Source organism: Archocentrus centrarchus, chromosome 6 (assembly GCF_007364275.1).
Source record: "Archocentrus centrarchus isolate MPI-CPG fArcCen1 chromosome 6, fArcCen1, whole genome shotgun sequence".
NCBI classification, from domain to species: Eukaryota; Metazoa; Chordata; class Actinopteri; order Cichliformes; family Cichlidae; genus Archocentrus; species Archocentrus centrarchus.
In genome coordinates, this window is record NC_044351.1 from 34455479 (window position 1) to 34479712 (window position 24234).

Below are 24234 nucleotides of genomic sequence, written 5' to 3' on the forward strand. Positions count from 1 at the left end.
TTTCCTATTTGGGACGATTTAGCCTTTTATCCCTGGATACAACGTGTCAATTCAGACTGGTTCAACAAATGTGGCTGATAACGCGGGGGGCGAGAACAAAGCTTTTGGAAACACCATGGTCAAAAAACGTGACCTGACCATCTCCCCGAGTAGGTCTGCTTAAGGGTAGTTCTCATTTCTTTACTTGAAACACCAATTAAAACAGTGATGGTGGAAAAACGTGAGTCCGCCCTCTGATTTAATAACTGGTTTTAACTCTTCTGGAAGCAAACAACATGCATATTTGGTATCTTTGCCTCTGATTAGAGTTTTGAATATTTCAGACATTCTCAGGATGTCTGCTGGGAATATCTCTCGAGGTCATTTGAGGGCATCTCTTCGGGGTTAAAGACCGCCTGATCTTCCTCTTCCGAAGTTCTTCCCCAGCAGGTTTGCTTCAGTGCTACATTTTTCTGTAAGAGACTACGACTGGGAGACTGAATGGAGAGATCTGCAAACACTCACTAAGCGTGACTGAAACCGTGAAACTGGAAATGTTCACTTTTTTTCCCCCCACATTTTATAGCATTTTGATGGAGCAGGCTTTTAAACACTGCAACCTCAACCACAAGCTCTACCAGGGTCTCTGCACTGCTCACCAAGATGACCACTGCATTCAAACCGGCTGAAGCAAACATTTTACCCCAAATAATAAAAATTCCTTTCAGGGGGTCCCTGACCTTGTGGTCACAGTGACCCTGCCTTTTAACACACAAAATCTGATCAGTTCATCCTTTTTCCAAGTGAATGTGGGAGAAAATTTGAAGACTTTCGAGAGATATCAGTGACTCTGGAATGCAACTGACAAATGGATGGAAAAAAAAATGCCTCGAGCAATGAGGAGGACTAAAAATATCTCTAACAAAAGATTTTTTCCAAACCGGCTTGAGAAACCGCAGTTTCTTAGAAGACATTTTATGGTTTCCTGAAGCTCACGGCAGCTTTTGCTGCTGTTGCTGGAATTTAGAACATGAGAGAGTCGACATTAATCACAAAACCCTTACAAAAAGGTGAACGGTGGTTTCAAAGTCCTAGCACATATGATGCCTGTGGCATTTTCTTGTTCAAACTGTAAGACAACACAGGGCTGGACAGACTCTGGGAGAAAAGTCATGTGGAACAAATGCTGAACATCGGCGGTCCAATGAAATGTTAGCAGGTACATTAGCACAGCTGTAACTCTCCAACACCCCCACCCTGGACCACGTGATGGAGAAACTGTGAGAACCCCAACACTTTATGTTTAGGAGAAAAGTAGATTTGGAAAAAAGTATTTATTTATTTTATGTTTTAGTTAGAAAACATTTTCTAAAAGCCAGAAATCACATATTGTGATATTATAGAGGAAGAGAATGGAGGTTATTGTTACAGTTCTCGTCATCAGTGATGACTAAAAGCTGAATGTCCTCACCTGCACAGTCTTCTTGATGCGCTGGGAGGGCCCGGGGTAGTCCTTGGAGTACAGGTCAGTCAGGAACAGAGAGTTGATGAGGGTCGACTTCCCCAGACCAGACTCACCTGAGGACAGAAGCACAAGTTACACATTAGAAATCAGTAAGATTAAATCAGTACAACCAGCTGACCGCATGACAACCACAAGTTTACACAGCACATAAAAGCATGTGAATACACTGAGCACAATATCTTCTACTGAGATGGCCCAGAGGGCTGCAGTGAAGATAATAAAGCAGATTCACTCTCTGTGAGGGCAAAGGTCAGGAGCTCATCTGCCAGCGAGAAAAGCTTTCAGAATGAAGCAATAAAACATTTCCTCTCCACCTCCGCCTCGCTTCCTCCCTCAGCCCCCACATTCATCCACTCTTTTCTGTCCCTCTCCCTCAGTGTGTCCTTCAAGTATAAATCTTCCCAATTCTGTCCTCACGGTGCCAACTTTCCATTCCCTTTCCCATACTGACGGCACAGAAGCTGCACAAACATTTGCTTGACAAAGAGCACAGTCAGTCCAAATATACACATTGCATATGCTCGCGCTCTCCATCACACAGGGCTGTGATTAATGGCCGAGCATCTGGCTCGTGTCTCATGAAAAGGCACTGGAGGAGTGTTTGGTTGGAGGGAAGGAGGGCCGCCTGTCCCAGCAAGACCTCTGACCGACTCCCACGGCACTATTTCAGCCTTTGAAAACCGAAGGCCACCACAACCCCGAGTAATTTGTGACCAAACATCAGTCTGGGCTGGGTACACAGTAGCCTGAGGGGCTAAAGCGTGTTTTCTAAAAATTCCAGAAGTACACACCAGAAACAGACGGAGACAAAGATGCTGGATGAAACAAAGTTATCAAAAACTAAAGCTGCGACTCGGATCTATAAAGGTAAGACAAGTATGTGTCGCCTTTCTCCTGTTTGGACGTGGTTTGGTTTTCTGGTGTCACAGGATACGAAGAATGGCAAAAATGTGCCGACTGGAGTCACAACTCGTGTTATTATCGCCATCTGTGGATCATTTTCCAGATGTTTTGTTCATAGAGTGTTCAGAGAATGCCTGTTTCAATAAAACATCTATAAAATGTCTTCTTTCATTTTTCCAACAGCCTGAAAACCCAAAGTTTCAGAAACCAATCGCACGTGTCGAAGAAATTCAAGTTTCCTGATCACCTAATCAATTCATTAACCAACTGAGCTCTAGCTGCATTAAACCCAACAATACTGATGAACAGATTTCACTCAGACGTCTTTTACAAGGTCAGACTTACTCATACACACCATTCAGGCATATTAACAACCATCCAAGTATTTTATCACTCATTTTATCATTTTTTTTATCCTCTTTGCAAAAATCCTTGAAGAGTCTGAACTATGGTGGTGTTCCTCCACTATGGGGGGTTTGTGGGTGCAGGTGGGGATGAAGAAAGGCCAATACTCATGTTGACGCACCTTTTACTTGATAAATCACAGTAATAGTTACGTATCCTTACTGTATACAGGTTATCCAGTATGTGCTGTATGAACAGACAGAAAAAGATGCTTTGGGTAATTAAGAGCTGTTCCAAATCCATGCCAAGGATTTTTATCATTACATGGACTAACTGACCAGACCAGGCTTTTCAACTGCATTTAAGCCAGTCAGTCAGTCAGTAAAGGCTCCCAAATGGAGTATCAACGGTGCCATAACTGACTCATCAACTCCACTGTGAATAAAGCTGAATCGCTGCCTCTGACTTGGAGTCTGTGCTGCAAACAGCAGCTGTGGCAGGCTGCGCGGTGCTGGCAGGCCGTCGAGCTCACAGACAGCATCTGTGTGCAGCCTGAAAGCAGAAAGCTGGAGTTTGTCCATCTTAATCAAAGTCAGATGGCGCTCCACTAATTCTAGTTTGATAAGCAATTTTCCAGTAACGTTATCTGCTCTACCACATCTGAGCTTCCTGTGCTGAAGACAAACATGTCGCAGGAGCTCAAATTGTGCAAACCTTTAAAAAGCAAACCAGGAGTTCATCAGGTGTCAGAAACTAGGGAAAAAAACTCAACTGTTTCATTTTATCGTGCACGACTCCTTTCATGCTCTAACCGAACCCCCGGCTGAGGCTTAAATCTGCACAGCTTCATTCTCACAGGACATCTGTGCACTTCATCAGGCCGCTGTGACGCTTCATTCGCCGGATTCCAGCCTTTCCCCCTCCTAACCCCGCGGTCGGCCTCGAGTGTGTTCGCTCAGCTGTCGTTCATATTCTGGCAACGACGCGAGTTGGGAACCCATTTTGTCTCCGGAAACTTCTTCTGCCGGACCCCGCCCTACTCACGCCTTCGATTAACATCATTTATTTATTAGCTAGCAGGTCTGCCATCACCAGCTGCAGAGCTGGAGTCGGTCCACTCACTGGGATTACTGTGTTATCGTTATCACAGTGGGTATAGTGTTATATAATTCATTAAAGAAAGAGTGGGTGATCCTCTTTGTGTGCATCCCACTACCACCACAGACACAACCTGACTGTGTGGAAAAGAATGAAGGTCCTCTGCTAACATGTCAGTCAGATGTCCAACAACACGACCTTTTAATTTCATCCAAGCAGTTCTGAGTTCAGTTCATCTGTTTGAACAAACCAGCGTATCCAGAGCCCACTGTGTGATGGATGGACTTCATACAAGGACACAGAACAACCACTTCTATGCACAAAGCTCCCAATATAACTAACCTGTAACAGCAGACATGGATCCAGCAGTACTGCCGTGTGTTAGTTACGCAGTGGTAGAGTATACTGCTGAGGTACTTTAGAAATGGTTGGGATCATCTGAATTCAAGTTTAGGTACAACTTCCTGTCTACTGTTCAGCGAGTGAGCACCAAACAAATGACTTCTAATTCATCACTTTACATGTAAATACAGCTGCAGGCGGCACAGAGAGGAACGGCTGCACGACTTCATTCAGCTCATCCTGCCAGACGCTGTTAAATCCTTCTAACACCAACATCCATCAACTAGAATCTGGAGGGCAGTTAACAAGATACAACAAAAAACCAAAATACACATCTTCAAAGCCTCTCCTAATAAATACAAAAGCAAAAGACAAATACACAAAAAAATATCATGCTGGATATAATGTGTCAGGAATGAAAGGATGCCACATCGTTTGATGGAAATTAATTTTATCAACCTACAGAGGCTGAATTTAAAGACACCCCAAAAATCAAAGTGAAAAAATGATGCAGGCTAGTTGTATGCCTGACAATGTCAACAATGAGATGATATGACGGATGGTGTCCTGGAAGAACTACTCCCAGACCAGGACCAGGGCATCACTGAGCTCCTGGACAGTCTGAGGTGCAACCTGGAGGCATCGAATGGACCAAAACATAAAGTCTCAGAGGTGTTCTACTGGATTTAGGTCAGGTGAGCGTGGGGGCCAGTCAGTGGTATTAGTTCCTTCATCCTGCCTGCATACTCTCACCACATGAGACCAAGCACTGCCCAGACCTTTTCAGGTCTGTCACATGTGCTCAGAGTGAACCTGCTCTCATCTGTGTAAGGCACAGGGCTCCAGTGGTGGACCTGCCAGTTCTGGTATTTTATGGCAAATGCCGAACGGGCTTCACGGTGCTGGGCAGTGAGCACAGCGCCCACTAGAGGATGTCGGGCCCTCAGGCCACCCTCATGAAGCCTGTTTCTGATTGTTTGCTCAGAGACATTCACACCAGCGGCTGCTGGAGGTCATGTTGTAGCTCTGCAGCGCTCATCCTGTTCCTCCTGCACAAAGGAGCAGATCCTGGTCCTGCTGATGGGTTAAGGACCTTCTCCTGTCCAGCTCTCCTAGAGTTCCTGCCTGTCTCCTGGAGTCTCCTCCATGCTCTGAGACTGTGCTGGGAGACACAGCAAACCTTCTGCCAATGGCACGTATTGATGTGCCATCCTGGAGGAGCTGGACTACCTGTGCAGCCTCTGTAGGGTCCAGGTATGACCTCATACTACCAGCAGTGACCCTGACCCTAGCCAAATGCAGAACTGGTGAAAACCAGTCAGAAAAGATGAGGAGGGAAAACTGTGAGTGTCCTCCACCTGTGAAACCATTCCTGCTTTTGGGGGGTCTCATTGTTGCCCCTCTAGTGCACCTGTTGGTAATTTCATGAACACCAAAGCAGCTGAAACTGATTAACCCCCCCTAATACTTACTGACCACATCAGTATCACAGATGTTTAATGACTTGATTCTCTGATTAAAAAGTGTTCCTTTAAATTTTTGGACAGTATATTTGAACCTCAACACCACAAACCACCACCAAAAATAGTTAAAATTGTTAAAATCTGATTTTTCACACATTTTTCAGGCTGCTCAGCCTGTGTGAAAACTGCGTCCTTTTGCCATTTGTGGGCAGAAAGTCACAGGCCAAAGGTTTCGGTTTCTCTTCCTGGCAGCCTCAGTCTGTGGTCTGTCCACTGTGAGGGCCACAAGTAATGATGAAACCCTTCACAGAGCTCACTAAATGCCCCGCTGAGCTAACATCTCAGTGGGTCCTCAGCAAACATCACGCTGGCCTCACAAAACCAAACAGGCTTCACAGGCATGAACACACCGAGGCAAACACTGCAGAGGGAGCTGCAGGTCAGCTGACCTCGGCTCACACTCAATTTAAAGGCAGCACCCATGTGTGGATCAAAGCTGCAGAGAATCAATATTTAGAGTAAATTTGCAAAATTTGTTTTCTTTTAATTGGAAGAAACTAAAGCTAAGAGCCTCCTACAGTACATGCATGAACCTCAGTTATTACTGATACACAGCAGGACTGAAAGGCTTTAAGCTGAAAATGACATCATTGTTCTGCAAGAGGCTCTCAGTGTGATGGATGCTTCAGGCAGTCTAACCCTCCCCCAAGGCCGGTCTGTCCCAATTAGCTTTCCTCGTGCAGCTTTAATTAAATATTGGTTCCACATGACAAGTGGAAGTGAAGCGCAGCTCTCTGGAAATAGATTAATGACCTGAACGTCAGTGATGGATGGCTGACCCCTGCAGCTCTGCCCTGCTGTTTCTCTTCCTCTTCTCTCTCTCCGGTCCAGCCTGTCTGCTGTCACGTTCATCGTTTAAAGGTCGCTTATTTTCCAACAATATCAGTCTTTTAACTCCAGCACACGCAGTCACATGTTTGTACTACTTTTCCTTTCCAGTATTATTGACTGTATTTTTACAAAGCTCTGCTGTGATTGGTTAAACAGACACCTTCTGAACAGCCCTGAGCAGCCCTGTGGGAGACTGATGGGTTTCCTGTTTTACATTTACACTGATGAAGTATAATTAAACCATGTTAACCGCTGCAGGCCAAACTGGCTCTAAGGACCAACTAAAGGCGATGAACTGTGTGCTGAGAGGAGACCGACGAGTGATCGAAGCTTTGTCCCGAGTAGGGATAGTTGTGATTTTCAATTATTTGAATCATCACTATATTATAAAAAAGATCCAACTATTTCTCGTCTTCAAATATGACTGTTTCCCTTGTTTTTATTGGCAATGGATGCATTTAACACATCTCCACCACCAAGGTGCCAAAAATGCACCTACAACTGCTAGACACCATTAAACAACAAAAATAAGAGGACGCGCTGCCACATACCATTAGTCAGACCAGTAAAGACTCAAAGCCATAGCAATAACTGTTCTTCCTAAAAAGCATGAATATCAAACATATATGTTGATGGAGTTACGCCAGGCTGGAAAAACAAACACACAAATGGTCAGAGTGGCTTTCCCATGAGATTCCTCACATTCCTCCCTCTCTTTCGCTCACTGGATCTCCTCTTCTCTCATTCTGCCCTGAGGCAGCAGCTGGCCTCCTAACATCCTGACAGGCCTGCTAAGTAGCACGCGCACACACACACACACACACACACACACACACACACACACACACACACACACACACCTCCAACAAACGTGTGTGAGGCCTGAACCAGAAAGTGTGAAAATGGGGAATCTGGGAAACATACCGGCATAAAGGGAACAGACAGACAGGGATATGAGGGAAGTGGGGAAAGACCGGTCTCCATCGTGAGGCTCAGTGGGACTAGCTGAAATGGGGGAGGGGCAAACAGGGGGCAAAGGTCAGTGTTTTGGCAAACGATAAGGATCTGCGAGTTTAGCAGACTGAAAGATCCAGAACCCAAACCAAACTGTGTCAGCACCCAGCCCGCCTGCAGCGAGGGCACGCAGCACACTTTCCTCTGATTTCATCATTTTAAATTTAGAGAAGGGCGTCGCGATCCGCCGAGCCCTCAGACTAAATCTGACAGAATCGGCACGTGCTGGGTCACAGCCGACATGTGCGTCTCAAAATAGAGACGGCGGGAACGGGAGCACAGCGGAGAGGAAGAATGAGCAAAGCCAGGCCTGCCTGCAGTGGTTTGACTGAGCGTGCACGCACACGCGCGCACGGCCCCGTCCGATCGCACCGACACGCACGCGTACGCAGAGAGTAGTGAATGTGCCGGGCGCTGCACCCGGAGGCGGCGAGGCGGGTTTGTAAACAGACCGACTAACGTGGTTGGCTCCATGTAAACTACACTAACCACAGACCTGCTGAACCTGAGAGAGTGACATCATTCTGCAACCTTCACCTGGCCTGCTCAGAGAAAGGACAGCAGGGGTTCAGCAGGGGTAAAGATCCAAGAGGAAAAACAAACGGCTCCATGATATCCCAAAAAGCATGATGCTGTGACTTTAAAAAAGAGGCTGGGAAGTCAAACAGGAAGTCGTGAAGTTTGAGGAATTTGCTGTCGAAGCTGTGGGACGCTCCTCGAGTCTTTGCTGAGAAACCATGGGAGCGCCCACCAGCCCACGGTGCCCCCTTTACAACCGTGAAGCGCAGCTGTGTGCAGCCCATAACGCCTTTTACATGGTGTGTGGGCACAATAAAAGCAGCACCTGTACAATTTAATCATCCATTTTTAACTGCCTCTCTGGATCTGAGGAGCTGTGACTAAAAAAAAGGATCATATTCGCTGTAGCCTCCAACAACACCAACTCCAAGAAGGGACTTTTAGAGCAGATGGAGGTTAGAGAAGTGGGTCTAAGTGCCTGAGAGCTTTACACACTTGGTGTATATAGTATCATTACATAGGTATCTCTAATGGTAGGCATCTCTATGGCCAAAATGCAAACATCTGCATCCATCTATATACAGTCTGTGGCCCCAAATGTTTTCCACAGCAGGACCTTGAACATTATACATCATATTTTGACTCTGAGATATTTCAGGATGAATCTTTAGGTCAACATTACGTCATCGTTTACTGCTGGTAACAACGTTACAGTTCAGTCTGGTTTCTTGGTGCAGCGCTTTTTTTTGTCTCTCCCAGCAGACGCGCTGACTTGTCAGAGCAGGAAAAGCACAGGTGTTACCACCAACGGCTGCTCGCTTCCACTCTGCTGAGCCGGTAAACCTGCACGCACAACAGTAACGTGTAATACGAGTGTCTCTATAGTGACTGTAGCACTTGTAGTAGCACATCAAAGGGGACAATAGCTGAACTGTATTTTCACATGAAAACAAACCCTAATTGTGTCTCCTGTAATACTTCAGCTTTTACTACTTCAAATGTAAGTGTATTAAAAAAGAAGACAACTTTTTAAAAAGTATTATTCCAAAAGTACTTTACCATAACATCCTGAGCGCTCACAACGGTGCTTAAATGCACTTTAAATAGAATTTCTTTAACTGAAACTTTTCCACTGAAAGATTTAATTTCAACTGTTTCCATGTGATACTAGGCTCTGCTGAATTATCAAGAGAGAGTGGAGGAAACGAGCCGTTAATTTCAATCAGCAATCATCTCTTTAACCATCTGATTGTGCCTTAAGATGCTTTACACTGCAGAGTAAAGACCCCCGCTTTCTAAGATGCTTTCCCTTTGACGTGCAGTCACATCATTGATTCTGAAGTCAATAACATCCTAAAAGTGTTCAGATCAGGTGACAGGGAGGTCTGTTAAATTCACTGAACTGTCACTGCCAGTCTGAGTTAGCACTGCAGCTACGGTACGTCATCATACTGGCACTATTTACACCATGACCGATCAGTACTGAGGGGGTAAACTGGAGACTGGTGAGAATATCACAGATCAGAGGCCTGCACTACAAAGCAGGACCTGGAGCCTAAATGAAGTACTGCAGACGTATAATAGATGGACCTTTGTGACTCTTAGAATGACCAAAATTTAAAAATGGATTTTATATTTTACTCAGTTTGATCTGGAACCAACAACTGAGCCCATGAAACTATCAGTAAAGAGTTTACAGAGGTCCCTACAGTATGCAGGAAAAAACCCCAACAGTCAAATGCTCCAAACTTTGCAGCAGTGGGAAGAAAAACCAAAAAAACCCCAAAATCTCCATTTATACAGGAAGAAACCTCCAGCAGAACCAGGCTCAGGGAGGGGCGGCCATCTGCTGCAGCTGGTTGGGGCTGAGGGGGAAGAGAAATAAAAAAAAAAGAGATACAGTGGCTTTCCTATCAAACACATTCATACTGCACTGCTTTGGGCCACAAGAACCTCTAAGATTAGAGATTTGTTTCAAAAATATACCGCGCTTCTCCCAGCAGACCTGTCCATGTTTGTTATATATTTACTCTCACATGAACGTGCTCAGAGCTACACTGGAAAACCCAGGGTTAACTTATCAAGTTGATAACCACCTTTGCATGACTGCCAGTTAATACGTTGGAGTGCATATACTGAACTACCCCAGCTGGGAGCAACAAACACCAAATTTTGGATTTTACTGAGGGACCATCAGCAGAAGCTTGTGACCTGAATCTGCAGGACAGTGCATCGCTCCCATGTGACTGCCTGATTGGTAAACAGGATGAATGAGTGGGTTCTTAATAAGGGTTAATGTCATTCTTGTGTGAATGAATGTGCATGTTTAGCATCTATGAGTGCATCTGGTTAAGCCAGCAGATTAACTACACCAAAGCCTTCTTTCACTCACTCCCTTTTGCAAGGTCAGTAGGCAAGGCGGTCAATCGTAAGCCTGCAGACGGTCTTATCTGGACACACGTACTGCTCAGTGTTACACCACACACAGCTCACAGGCTTAGAGGAACACAACGGCACAGACAGCAGGACAGACAGACCAACAGTTGTACGATGAGCTGCGGATCAGTGAGGCCGATAAACAGATACTGTTTTTGATCTGTTAAGAGATTCAGGCTCGTCCATCTGCTTCAGTCACTGCCGCTGACTGGCACCAAGTGACTCGATACCCTTCATGCACTACCAACATAAACAGCTCCGCCATGTGAGAAGCTGCAACCTGAGAATGGGGAGAACTTTGGTGAGGGAAACTTTTAAACCTCTCTGAGTTGTTCATCTCTAACGTCTCGAATCCTGAGGTCAGACTCTTAAAAGGCTTTTGATGTGCTCTCCTCCTGAGCAGCTCTGGGAAAGCTGAGGCGGCGGGGCTGCTGAGTAGCGGCCTTGTTAGACATCAGAAGCAGCATGAAGCGGGCATCGCTTCCCCTCTCCTCAGTTCGGAACTGACTCCCAGCTCTGTTCAGCTCTCTGCACTGGCGCTAGATCTCGCTAATCTTTCCAGGAGTTCCTATTCAGCCTGCCAGTTGGACAAAAAAGGCAGGAAGCCCCCCCACCCCCAGTGAGAGGCAGGACTGAGAGGGGAAAGACAGAGTTTGACAGAGAGGAGAAAGAAAAGAGGACAGAAGAATAAAAAAATCCACCGGAAGACCAGTTTCTGGTGGCGTTCCTTCTCAGGGAGGGACTGCCAGCAGAACCAGGGCTGCTTCCTGGCCTGACACGCACAAGGGGTGTAACACACAAAACCCAGTTTTTCTTTGTTTTTGGGTCAGCATACAGTCATACTTTTCTGCTTCTCCTGGAAAAACATTCAGCAGATGCTTGAAAAAACACGCTGAGCTATACACTGTCATATACTGCCTCCAGTCCTCCAGAGCCCGAGCTAAACTAACACTTTACACACATTTTTCTCAAAATATTTGATCAAGGGACTGTTTTTTCCTGGGTGGATACTCCTAACCTTCCCAACACTGGTCCAGGAGGAGCTACTAATATCCTCCTCACTGTTCCCAGATTCAGGTTTGGGAATATTTTGGCCTCACTTTTGCATATTTAGGGGTTGACATCCATCCTCGTCTGATTTTAGACAGCTCAACGCCAAATTTGCAAGCAACAGATAGTCATCAACCTAAACACGTTTATCTTCACCCATCTCTCCTCTGCAGTGAACAAGACACAGGGTGAAACAGAGAGCTGAGGAGAGAGTTTACCCTACACAGATCAAACACATGGAGTAACAGCTCTTAAGCCTCTGCCTGCTCTGCTGGAATTTGAGAGAGTAACCTGCAGGTATCAGCCCAGTTGTCTAATACTCCACCATCTGTCTTTTCCAGAAGTACAGCAGAATAATACTGGGCCTCTGAGGCCAGCCAGGCTTTCACACTTCACCGTAATGCCAAGTACAGCAGAGCTGAAGCCAGCCTTTAGTCTCAGACTGTGGCTGCAGTTGGCTGCTTGTCAAGTCAAAACATAATCAGCTCTTCTGTCTCTGTAACACCGGTATTTCCTTTTTCCCCCTCTGTAACTTCTCCATTAAAATACATTATTCTGTGATTGTGACCTTTATGAGCCTCATGCTTCTTACATTTGGCTGAGTCTACATTTTATGCTGCAGAAACTTTTAGTTATTATTGCTCTGGAAACCCATTCAGGATAAAAGTTAGAGGTGAATGCCTAACACGACCAAAAGAAACTACACAGGTTTGATTTCTGAGCAGGATGTGGCACACAGTGTTGAAGCTGCATGAGCCAGCTTCACAATTATAAGTGGCCCTCCATATTTAATTTAATTGGACCTTTTAACCTGTTAAGCTCCTTATCTGGCTGGACAGACACACACTAGCTGCTGTTTCAGCAACACTGTGGATTACTCCAGAGTCTCAGCTGCTCATTTCCTATCCAACTTTCCCCCCAGTGTGTGTGTGTGTGTGTGTGTGTGTGTGTGTGTGTGTGTGTGTGTGTGTGTGTGTGTGTGCCCAGACAATACCCTTTCCATAGCTCTGTCTGCTGAAACAAGCACGGTCATCATTCTCATCATAATTCTGGTCGTCTAAGGCCTCAGCTAAACAGGCCTACAGACCGGTCAGTGGGCCGCAGTCATACAGGCCTACAGACCGGTCAGTGGGCCGCAGTCATACAGGCCCACAGACCGGTCAGTGGGCCGCAGTCATACAGGCCCACAGACCGGTCGGTGCCGCCATGGCAACCTCTGTCTACAGCCAGGTGAAATCGGTGCTGCACCAAAGCCGTCCCTGTGATTACTCTGGGTGCTGGCAGATTACTGCGATCACCTGTAGTTTGCACTGAAGACGCCAACTCGTCAGCAAACATTTGCCATTTCCTCTCTGAGCTGTTGGAAAAAATGGAAAAAGCGTGATGGAAACAGCGGATGTTCGTCCTCAGAGTCCAAGCTGTGCCGTACCAGTGAAACTAGCTCATTTCAATGGGCAAACTTTTACTCTGAAGGCGAACGTTCCCAGTGTCCGGTTTGTGCTGCACTTACAGCTTCATCACTGCTTAGACAGTATTTCACTTGCAGACAAGGTTCTCCCATGCAGACTACTGGTGACGAGGAGATTTTAGGTGCAGCAGTGTAAACATCACCTGCTGACTGCCAGCAAACACTGGAAACCAGTCAGGGAATTCACATTTTCCCACACGTTGTGACCGGTGGTTCCCAGATGGTCGCCAACAAGTCTCTGAGCCCCGTGAGTCCAAACTCAGGTAGACTATTTTACTCAGGTAATTTATCCAGAAGTACCCCTGATAACAAGCCAGGTAAAACATGATAAAGTGGAAATCATGATCAGTGTGTTTACACACTTTTGTTTGACCAAACCCGCTTCAGAACAACGATTTCTCATCTTGGGATAAGGGAATAATTATTCCTTACATGAATTTCTATAAACTGACTTTTAGCATGCAGATATACTCTACTCAAAGACAATCATATGCATTTTAATCTAAATTCAATGAAAGCTATTAAAAATAAATTCCATTTCAAGAAATCAGTTAAATAGCAATAACTCATCTTTTTTATTATAATTAGTTTTAAATAATACATTTTCCTCCTATTCTGTTTTTATTCAACAGCAAAACCAACATCTCTCAGTGGATTTCTTTAACGTTTCCATGAACTGAACCCAGTTTTATTGGGAGCATCCACACGCAGAGCTCTCAGAGACCAGTGGGATGAACACAGGAACGATCAGCAGCTGAGAAGCCTTCCACCGAAGCTCCTCTTTAAAATGCACACGTTTGTTATGTGTGAAATTTCTTTGGTGCTGCGAGCCAAGAAATCTGAGGAGAGACAGAGGGGCCAGTGAGAAACCCTGAAACAGGATCACGCTGATTGTGGATCTTTCTGGTTCTCTCCCAAGCCATCGCTCGACTGCTCCTCCACAGCGGCTGTTTACTAAACAGGAAACTAAAACCCCGGGCTGAGCCAACAACGAGTGGACGCCTCTTCACCATGATGTCTGTCTCCTTTCACCGAGCAGCTCGGGGTCACCACAGGCGACACACAGTTAGATTTATGACATTTTCCAGGTGGCTGAGTTTAAGACCAACACTAAAAATAATATTTCTAAAGCACAATGAGATTTTTTTTTAAAAAAAAGGTTAAAACAGTAGCAACATGGAGCAAACAGGAGCAGTGCTGGGCTACCCTGCTGCCCTTGCTTGTGGTCTTTATGATGACTTCGTTCTTTAGTCTTCTAAAGATGCTCTTAAAAAGGAAGCTTTTCCCAAATGTTTGAAATTTTCCTTTAAGATCATATTGGAAGTTTCATTTCCCTGCAGTGGCCAAATAAGGAAGTGGAACTACACAGAGCTAAACACTAATGTCAGCTGGTATTATTTACTTTGAGGGCTAGACACGGGGTAATAAAGCCAGAGTGCAGACACACATACTAACACACTGCTGACAAAGTACACAAAACCAAGAGAATCTGAATTAAAACACAATGTTTTATTTATGCAGTCTGAGCCATACATGACTGTCCTGCACTGTGATGTTGTACTACCGTATGTCATGATACAGCAACAGGAAACCAGCATATATACTGTATACCTGAGTATTAGTATGACAACAAAGACACCAGGCAGAACAACCAGTGCCAGATAGATGTTGTGTAGCTAAGTTACAGCTAGCTGGCTAACTGACCCCGTGACTAGAAACAAGTGTGAAAGCATCTTTGTGTCGGGCCATCACGTGATCACTCATGGCCGAAATTAATCATGTTTCCACATAATTCTGGATCACACCAAAGCGCTTTATACAACAGGCCTCATTCACCCACATTCATACTCCAATGGATACACTGGAGAGCAACTTGGGGTTCAGTACTTTGCTCAAGGATATTTTGGCATGCAGACTGGAGCAGCCAGGGATTGAACCACCAACCTTATGATTAGTAGATGCCCTGCTCTGTGTCCTGAGCTACAGTCACTGGCTAGCAATCTACACAGTTAGCAAAGCCAGTTAGCCTGATAACTATAACTACACTGCAGAAATCAGGTGATAATTAGTTCATAATATTAGCAGATAAAGTAATTTGAAAATGGCCCATCATCAAGTCACCAGACCTGCCCTGGGAGTAGAAGGAAGTGAACCTTTTCCAACTCAACATGATATTTTGCTACGATAGCTTACAATTCTTCTGTTAGCAGGCAAGCTACTGCTAGCTATCATGAGCCAGAGGTAAGACAGCTGAGGGCTGGATTTGATCCCAAAAACCAAATGATCCATTTTAAATGATGGCACCAAATGAGTCAAGTACAATTCCAGCATAAATGAGCTTGTGTGGCTCACGTTCATGCCGGAATTGGAATTCTTTAAATTTTCATGGAAACTTCATCAAGAATTGTTCCCATAAAAATCACTTCAGGAGCAGAGACAATGAGACAGGCAGAGAAGGTCTCTGAGTCTATCACACATTTACATCTACAGTAAAAGTCAGTGGAGTATCTGCTGCTTCAGGTCTATATGGACAATCCAAGCCATTGTTCCACCACTCCCCTCTCCACTTCCCTTCCTCTGTAATGCAGTTAGCCACATTTTGCAACCTACATCCTGCAGCTCACTTTCCAAATTAAGTCACCCAAAACACACTGATGTGTCATTGTGTGCTCTGGCCGGGGAACTAGAGAACACCCTTGTGGGAAACTGTGGGAATCCAGTTTTTTTTATGTGATAAACAAGCTTTCTTCATCACTGAGCCTTTAACTACCTTTCAAACTGTCAGCTCTTCATCCTGAGCAGCTGAGCGGATGCTACACACGCTTCACCTTCTTTGAACCTGTGCCGATGACTCATGCACGAAGCAACGGAAAAGCCACAGCAGAGACAGATGTACACACAGTGGAAGCAAACACACATCAGCGTCCTCACTCGCACTCAAGGTGCTGATGGCTCCAACTTACCTACAACCATTAATGTAAACTCGAACCCCCTTTTGACAGACTTCCGATACACCTGGTTGGGGAGGTTGGCAAAGCCCACGTAGCCCTCTAGGTTCCGCTGCTGAAAGAAGACAAAAACACCATCAATGTGGTTAACAGCAGGAATCAATAACACACACACACACACACACACACACACACACACACACACACACACACACACACACACCCTTCTGTTAGCTTAAATATAGGTTTGGATTAGCTCTAATCAGCACACAAAAGCAGGCAAACAGAAACAAAACTTCAGTTGCTGTTAAGACAAACACAGCTGGATTTGGATGCACAAGGTGATAAAAATGTTGTTTTTGTGAGCCCATAATTAGAATTTGTGCAGAGCCCCTCTGCAGAGAAGTGCAGCTGGGTTAAACACGATAAGATCGCTGTAAGGGGAACAGAGGTGAAGGGAGAAAAAAAAAGAGAAATAACAGGTTTTCACTTCAATGGAAAGAGGAAGCGGAGTCAACTCTGCCAAAGTCCACGAAAAATGAAAGAGAAAAATCCAACAAATCAGGTCAATCAGTTCCTGAAAGAACAAAATACAGAAACAAAGAATGAAGACAAGCAAAGAGAGAAGATCCTACGTGAATCGTGTCCATCATGGCCCACATGAAGGACCGGTCGTACTGAAGGCAGCTCGATCACAGCTGATCTCCGTCTACCCCCCTCTGTCTCCCAGCCTGCTGTCATAATAAAACCCCACCCTCCAATCATTGTGCTCTGGCCTGCACGCTACGTGAGGCAAACACATTGATTGCTGAGGCTGCCAGGCGTGGCACTGATGGAAAAGTGCAGCACTGAGAGGTCCGCTGAGGGTTAGAAACCAGCCGCAGCTGAAGCTAGCCGTCCTTTTCCCATTACAGAAACCTGAGGTAGGCACGAGGTCACGGACATCAGTGCAGAAGATAACTGTAACTGCATCTCAAAAGTGGATACAAGTGCCAGAATGAGTGTTTGTCCCTCTGGAAACCATAATTTAAAAAAAAAAAAAAATCATATTAGTCACTGTTTAATAAATGGACTTTTCCAGTGTAGGAGAGCGATTTTATCTGAAGCACCAGATCAGTTTCAGATGTTTTGCTCGTGACTGGGGAAATCCATTTTACAGCCTGTCTGTCTCATTTTTAACTAAGAGAATTGTTACAAAGTAAACTTAGAACTGAATAAATTAACTAAATTAATAATTTATGACAACAGATGACTACTGAAGGGACTTCAAAGGCATTAGTAATGATATAACCAGTGTCCCAGCTGAGTCTTGGCAAAGAATCCCCAGACAGGCAAACACAGAGACAGAGATTCACACTTTTCCACAGTCAGATGATCAATGCCATCTTAAATTGGGTTTTATCGAAACCGTATTCATAAAACAGTTCATGTGCAAAATTTTAGTACTTGTATCCACTTATGAAAGACTCGTCTGGAATATTAAGTTACCTGCTGCACTGTAGGAACAGTCCCCTAATCATTTCAGCCTTTACTATTGTTGTGCTAACATATGTAGCAACTTCTATACTGTCTATGGTGATGATCGAGTGAAGACTGACACTGGGAAGGGCATTTCAACTTGTCACAGGTCACTGGTTGGTTCTGAGTAGAACCAATAAGGGCCAAGCTCAGTGATATTTCAGAGCAACAAGTTCCTGCAGTGGAAACCGAAACATCACTTGAAGATTAATTAACTATGCAGTGCCAATAATACATCTTTTGTGTGCCATCTGTGTTAAATGGTGCAAAACTGAAATGTGGCCCGGTGTAACTTCCAGGTACTTTACGATTACAAGGACCAGGAATTTCCTAAGGTGTAAATGTGCAAATCCTGGAAATTTTTAGAAAATTAATTTGCTGATGTCTCAGAAGTGCAGCCATCTTATATTAACTCTAAAGTCATCCTCTGCGAAGGCTAAATAACACTGTCCATTGGCTGTAATGAAATTGTTTTTGTAGACCCTCGTGCTGTTCCTAAAAAGGTTCCTGCTGAGGACACAGTAACTAACTAACCAAAACTGATACATGGTAGAAGTCCAGCATCTGCTTTACTGCTTGGTGGTTACACACCACCATCACCAGTGGATGTAAACAGCTCACACACTGCAGCAAAAAAGGAGGAAACAATCTATTGGAGTAATCAATACTAGAGATGGATGCAGTTTGACAGCAGGCCTAACTGCTCTGAACTTGCCTGAAGCACTTTCCAGTGTTTCCATGTCTGAGTCACCTACATGGTAGTAGAGTGTGTGTTACAGACCCAGCAACAACGAAAAGGAGAAAAAAAAAGAAACACAAAAATCTCTGAGGCCTGAATACGGCTGTATGAAGACAGCTGATCTCATGCTCTGTAATCATGAACAAGTGATATAAAGAAGTGAGAAAAGGGCAGATGGAAGATAACAGCAAATGAATCAGTCATCCACTCGTTTGATTCTCTGTCCCATTAACTAAATATACAGTGGATCTCACTTTAATTCTAATTATTGTAGGGTTTTTACCTTACAATAGTCAAAAGGGCTGCTCTAACAAACACTATGAAGAATATGACCCTTCCACAAAGTACAAATGAATCTGACACGATGTATAAACAGCATTTGTGACCTTACACTGTTTATAAAAGCTGCCCAATCCTACCTGTTGGTTCTGGACTAACATTCAGAAGCCTTAAAGTTAGCGTTTTGGTCACCATGTTGGTTTTTGGAGTCAGAGGAGGCCACACTTGGACCAGAAGATGATGTGCTATCAGCTAATGTTAGCGAGCTGCACCCACACACTGTGTTTCATTGCTGAAGTTGGGTCCATCTGGATTGACTACAGACAGTATAAAAGATGGACCTAGTTTCTGGATCTGAAACATGAACCCAACATAGAGCTACTTTAAACCTGCATTCTTTTTTTTGACCACCGGGGGGTGTTTGTACCTGTGGTTGCAAAAAGGCTTCTGGTCCCATAGAAGTCTACAGAAAAACGAGCCTCGGCCCTGACCTCAGTAAACAGGTTCAGTCTCTACTTTTTCAGTCTCACTCGTCACACCTGGTTTCAAAACACCAGGAAGGCATTGATGAAAATGCTCAGCCCAAAGCTTCATAAGGGGACTTTCATCCACCTTTTACACCCTCTGTGGGACTGACTCACCATTGGAGACAGCCTCTAGTGGCACCTTAGTGAAACTGCAGTTTTTTGGCACAGCCTGAAGAGCTGAATGAATGAAGAGCAGCAAAGGATTCTATCTGTCAGCAGTACACAAAAATCCATTTGACCTTTCAGTGTTGGAAACATTTCCCACTGGAGCGTCACATTGTTTCCTTCTATTCTATTCCAAGACACAGATGAGCCGGCAGCAGCTGTGTCTCCATCCAACCATCCAGTCAAGCAAGCATCCACGAGAGCCCGACATGCCAACACAGGAGTGAAAACATCTTAATGACCTCATCTCAAACTCCAAAGTAAAACAGCAAAGTCTAAGACTTACAAGCGCAAGTGACCGTTTAATTCATCTGTGAAGGGTCTCAGTGTTATTGTCTGCTATTACATATGCTGCTGTGTAAGAGATTTCTTACCATAAGCCTTTGTGAATGAAGCATAGCTGCTAAATGCCCCAATCTGATATTTGGATTGATATTGGCAGGATCCTGACTCAAAAAGCTGGATCAGGTTTTGTGGTAATGAGCTGATCTATTAATTTCAGTCTTATGTTCATCTCTGCTGACTTTACCACGCTGCAGTGCACTTCCTGCTTGCAGAAGAGCCAACATAGCAGGAAAGGGTCAGCAGTTTGGAGACACTTCGCACCCGCTACGCCAACAGCTTTGCTCGTCAACACACTTGAGCAGCAAAGTGTGATCAAGTGTGTCGACCGAAAAGCTCAGATCATGCCTTCATCGTCAGTTTCTCTCTCTCTCCCACTTCCTCACTCTGGTTATGTTTGCTGTAAATCTTGTTGGGAAGCTTTTAATCACACTTTAAGAGATGTTTTCAACTTGATTAATATTATTTCACTTCACGTGTCTCTCAGAGCTCCACTCCAAACCCGGGGGTGCCCTCAGAGAGCACCAGCCGTACACAGTAAAGACTCTCACACTGAGCTGAAATTAAACAAGTGCAAATAATTTAGGTGGTTTTGTTTTCCTTGTTGTGTTTATATTAGTTTTGTTGTAATTGATTTTTTCAACCAATAAATCCCAATTCAGTACATTTCTCTTCCTGGATGTGTTTGGTGCATTTTATTCTTACAAAGTCAGGAAAGCAATGTTTAAGTGGGACCTGATGAATCACAGCCTTTCCCTCAGTGAGGTTTGCAGCTTATTAATTGAACACTAGCACTATATCAGTACTCAGTATAAACTCATGCTCGAAGCCAAGATATCTGTACTGTATCACAACTGGAACAAAGCGGGATAGGTGCATCTCTGCTATAACCCCGCTTGAATGAAGCGTAGTACTGCTGCTGCCAAAGTGTGTGTCTGCCTGCCACATGAGAGTAGGCTATAGCAGCTGCCCACACCTAAATCTGCCACTGGTTACATAAGATCCCACCTCTGACGGTTAGTCTGTTTCCTTGTAGCCATATATATTGTGCAGCACATTGGAGAGGTTCTTCAGCTACAGGGAAGAAAGTATTAGTGCAAGCTGTCAGTGTTTAGCTCACAAAGCAGTGCGAGTGGGTGGTTAGTGGAGTGTCTGTGGATCAGATGGTGCATTGCATGAATAAAATAGTATGCATGTACAAGAATGCACCATCATACATCACGTTTCCAGCTTTATAATTACTGGAACCACTGCATAATATTGAGAGTGCTGTAGCTGCAGCAGTGTGGTTATTTTTGACGAGAAAGTGACGACTATGAGAGAGCAGCAGGCAGGGGACTTTAAAAAAGGGAAGTAATGGGGGAAGAGAAAGGAAGGTTAGTCACTCCATACCATTCATACTACCCCACCCCACCCCCACCCAGCACAGTGGTGATAGTAGCTGCCTGGTTCACTGACATCATCTGTGTTCCACCCCCTCATGCAGGCAGCAGCTGATGCTCTGGCTTCTCACTGCCTCTATCAGCTGTTCTCAACTTCAATATTAATGCGTTATGTATTAAATAATGCATCACTTAACACTGATTCATATGAACACAGTGACTGTGTAAGTTTTCTTTTGCTATTTTTAGCACTGTGCACAATTGGTGTTACATCTGGGAGAGTCAGTGCCAATCACCTCGGACTGGATCACAAACAGATGCAGCAGGAGCACAATGTGTGCAGTGTTACATGGTGAGCAGGCACTCACTGCTAAATGTAAGCACCAGTTTAAAACGCCCTGAACAAAGCAAGCTAGATGCAGGGGGGGCTGAAAGGGCCACAGCCCCAGTGACCCAAGGGTCAGGGGGCCCCTGTGCCAAAGCTGCTCTTAGCAATATTAAACGCTGATATTTCTTAATGACCTTTGGCATGAAAACACAAACCTCATCCGATCATTTCAATCAGATCTAAGAAACACAGTGTAAATACTCCAAATACGAATCTACCAGGGCCCAGCTCTTTCTCCACGCAGCTGTAATTGACACCAGACCACGTCCCCCCCCCCCCCCCCCCCCGGTTAGTGCCGCTCCGTCTATAACGCTGCGGGACCCTTCAAACCAGACTCTGTTTAAAAAGTGACGTTTATAAGAGACTCCATAATTACGCTGTCCAAAAGGTAAATTCGCACAGTGTCCATATTAAAGTCATCGTTCGTCATTCAAACGTCGCCTGATCGAAACGAGGCTACACAGGAGGAGGGAGGCGTGATTCATTTTTAACGGTGCCTTTTAGTGAGCCACATGTTACTTGGTCAATCAAATTTAATGCCGAAGTTATCAACAGACTATATGAATATCCCAAGAGGGTAAAATTATGTTTGCGTCAGAGGCTGATCTTTGGGAAACTCCAAATCACGCTAAAAGGCACCGATTGTTAACGGAGCCTGGCGTGCAATCCTCCAAGTCGGTACCAGCAGAGACAGAGCCCCACGGACACGGTTAGGGGGGGTATTGTAGTACGTTTATGTGGATTTAAGCCTGCCAGGAAGAGCAGGGGACTTACAGCGATGCTGGGAACCGCAGTCTCTGGTCGCTCGATCATCGTGCTGCCGTGCTGTCACCACCCAGCCTGCGACGGACACTCACCGAGGCATACACCGATAAACGTCCGAGAGGATAACGGAGTGGAGAGAACCCCGCGGCTTTCCCACTAAATAACCGCCGCTTGGTGCAAGGAAAGAAAAAGAATAAGAGTGCGTCTAAAAATGAATGAATGAGCTTATATTACATATGGCCGCTGACTGATACCACCAGCGGATGGGAGCACAGCGAAGAACAACGCTCCAACCGCCGCTTTTCCACAGGAGGAACAACCACAGGATCTACACAAGGCTGCATCCGGCGGGGAATTTCAGAATAAGACGAGAGCCTTACTATTGTTATTGATAAACGCTTCAAACATGCGCAAAACTCCAATGTCATGTTTCAGCTGTTCAGGAAAATAACCAAAACTACCTTAAGACATAATGTTAAGTACAGTGATAGCTGTCTGAGCACATAATTTGGGCTTTTATTTTCAAATTTAAAGCAGGCTATATTTTATTGTCTCCCTATTTGTTTGAACTAACTGCCAGATACCCTACAGCAGCATCCTTATGACAATGAATGCATTAAAGTAAAGGTTCACAAAGTGCAAAAGCAGCCAAAAACACTCATTAACAAGGAAATTTTAATAAAATTGTAAATGGAACTGCAACTTTCTCAAAAATAATAAAACATGTTTGGCTGCTTAAAATTTTGATGAAGCTTGAACACACACATAGCTTCCGGTGTGCTGCTGGCTGTGTCTTCCCAGCTTGACGTCCGTGTAAGAAACCCAGATCCGCCTTCCTATTGGTCAAAAACGATGGGCCTCTAATTGTGTTTGTGGGGCTTTGTGAGGCAAAAGTCTGCCTCCTTCAAAGACCTAAACAAACACGAGAAACCAACAAAAAGAAGTGAGACAAACTGTAAAAAACAAACAAAAAGTGTATTTGGAATCACCACCACAGGCCCCTGAGTTAATTTAATCACATACAACAATCAATAAATCTTATTAAATTATATTTAATAGCCTCATTCTTGTGGATAACCCTTGGCTTGATTATGTGGTTTGGTCACGAATGTTGTAACAGACAAGAATTTCTCCATGTGTTCATGCCTTTGTCATTTTTCAGCTGTAATCATGAATGGATTGCTAAATGGGTCAATGGTACACAAGCAAAGGGGCCTATGGGTCAGGGTCAGTGGGGCCCCTGCACAGCACAGTGACTGTTACATTTAAGGCTGTAAAGTCAGCAACTACATTTGCATGAAACAATCACTTTAAAGAAACACAAAACAACTACAAAGAGAACGAGAACAAGTACAAATGGCCACAAAGACACCAGCAGAGAGAAACACAAAGCTGCAAAGAGACATGAACCCGTCACACTAGCTGACAGATCCCAGTTTGTTTGTGGTGCTCTGCAGGGTTCTGTGCTAGGACCCATACCTTTCACATTATGCGTGCTCCCCTTGGCAACACGATTACAAAACAGTGCATACACACCCAGTATGGTGTCACTCCCAGAGTGCAGGATTACTTGTGGTTTCTTAATTAAAATGAGAGGTGGAGCCTTCAGCTATCAGGGCCCTGTATCACGGAACAAGCTTGGGTTTGGGTTCAGGAGACAGACACCCTCTCTACCTTTAAGATCACGCTTCATAAAAAGCCCTACTGCATTTGTCCACTCTCTCCTGAACTTTGTATTTTGTCCTTTTTCTCGTTTGTGGACTCTATCCCACAACCTCCAAGTACAGTCTGCCCTCCTCCATAGACTGTGATGTTGCTGTTGTTGTTTGTGGTCTCTCTGCTCCTCTCTGTCTGAGCCTGCTCTCCTCCTGTTAAGGAGGCATTAAACACATATTACTGAATTAAAGTGAAATAAAATGTGACATGAAGCTGTGTACAGATGTAAAGTCACCAACCAACCAACAAAAGATTATAATAAGTCACAAATGCTACCCAGCTTCACTGACTGGCTGCTGCTCTCAGTCTGGGTGTCTCACCCCCACACAGAATGGGTTGGGGGGGCTTTTACATGCCTGCACTCAAGAGACCAATTGTCTCTTAGTGCATCCAGTAAATCAATGTGATTAGATGGGTGGAATAAAAAGCAGC

At 44.7% G+C, this 24234-nt stretch overlaps 1 protein-coding gene across 7 annotated transcripts in view; it reads right to left on the minus strand.

Moving 5' to 3' along the window:
• Positions 1-22405, minus strand: part of LOC115782363 (septin-7-like) — a 46962-nt gene extending 24557 nt beyond the window's left edge. For 3 of the 7 annotated variants that reach the window (XM_030732515.1, XM_030732511.1, XM_030732509.1), the window contains exons 1-3: positions 22096-22405; positions 15997-16096; positions 1451-1557 (exon numbers count right to left, since the gene is read on the minus strand). In XM_030732515.1, the coding sequence (XP_030588375.1) occupies positions 1451-1557; positions 15997-16096; positions 22096-22134 (246 nt within the window). In that variant the 5' untranslated portion in view covers positions 22135-22405. Of the gene's footprint in view, positions 1-1450; positions 1558-15996; positions 16097-16616; positions 16673-22095 lie in introns of those variants that run through there. The other 4 variants (XM_030732513.1, XM_030732510.1, XM_030732514.1 and 1 more) reach the window with 3 other exon arrangements.
• Positions 22406-24234: the final 1829 nt, after the last annotated feature.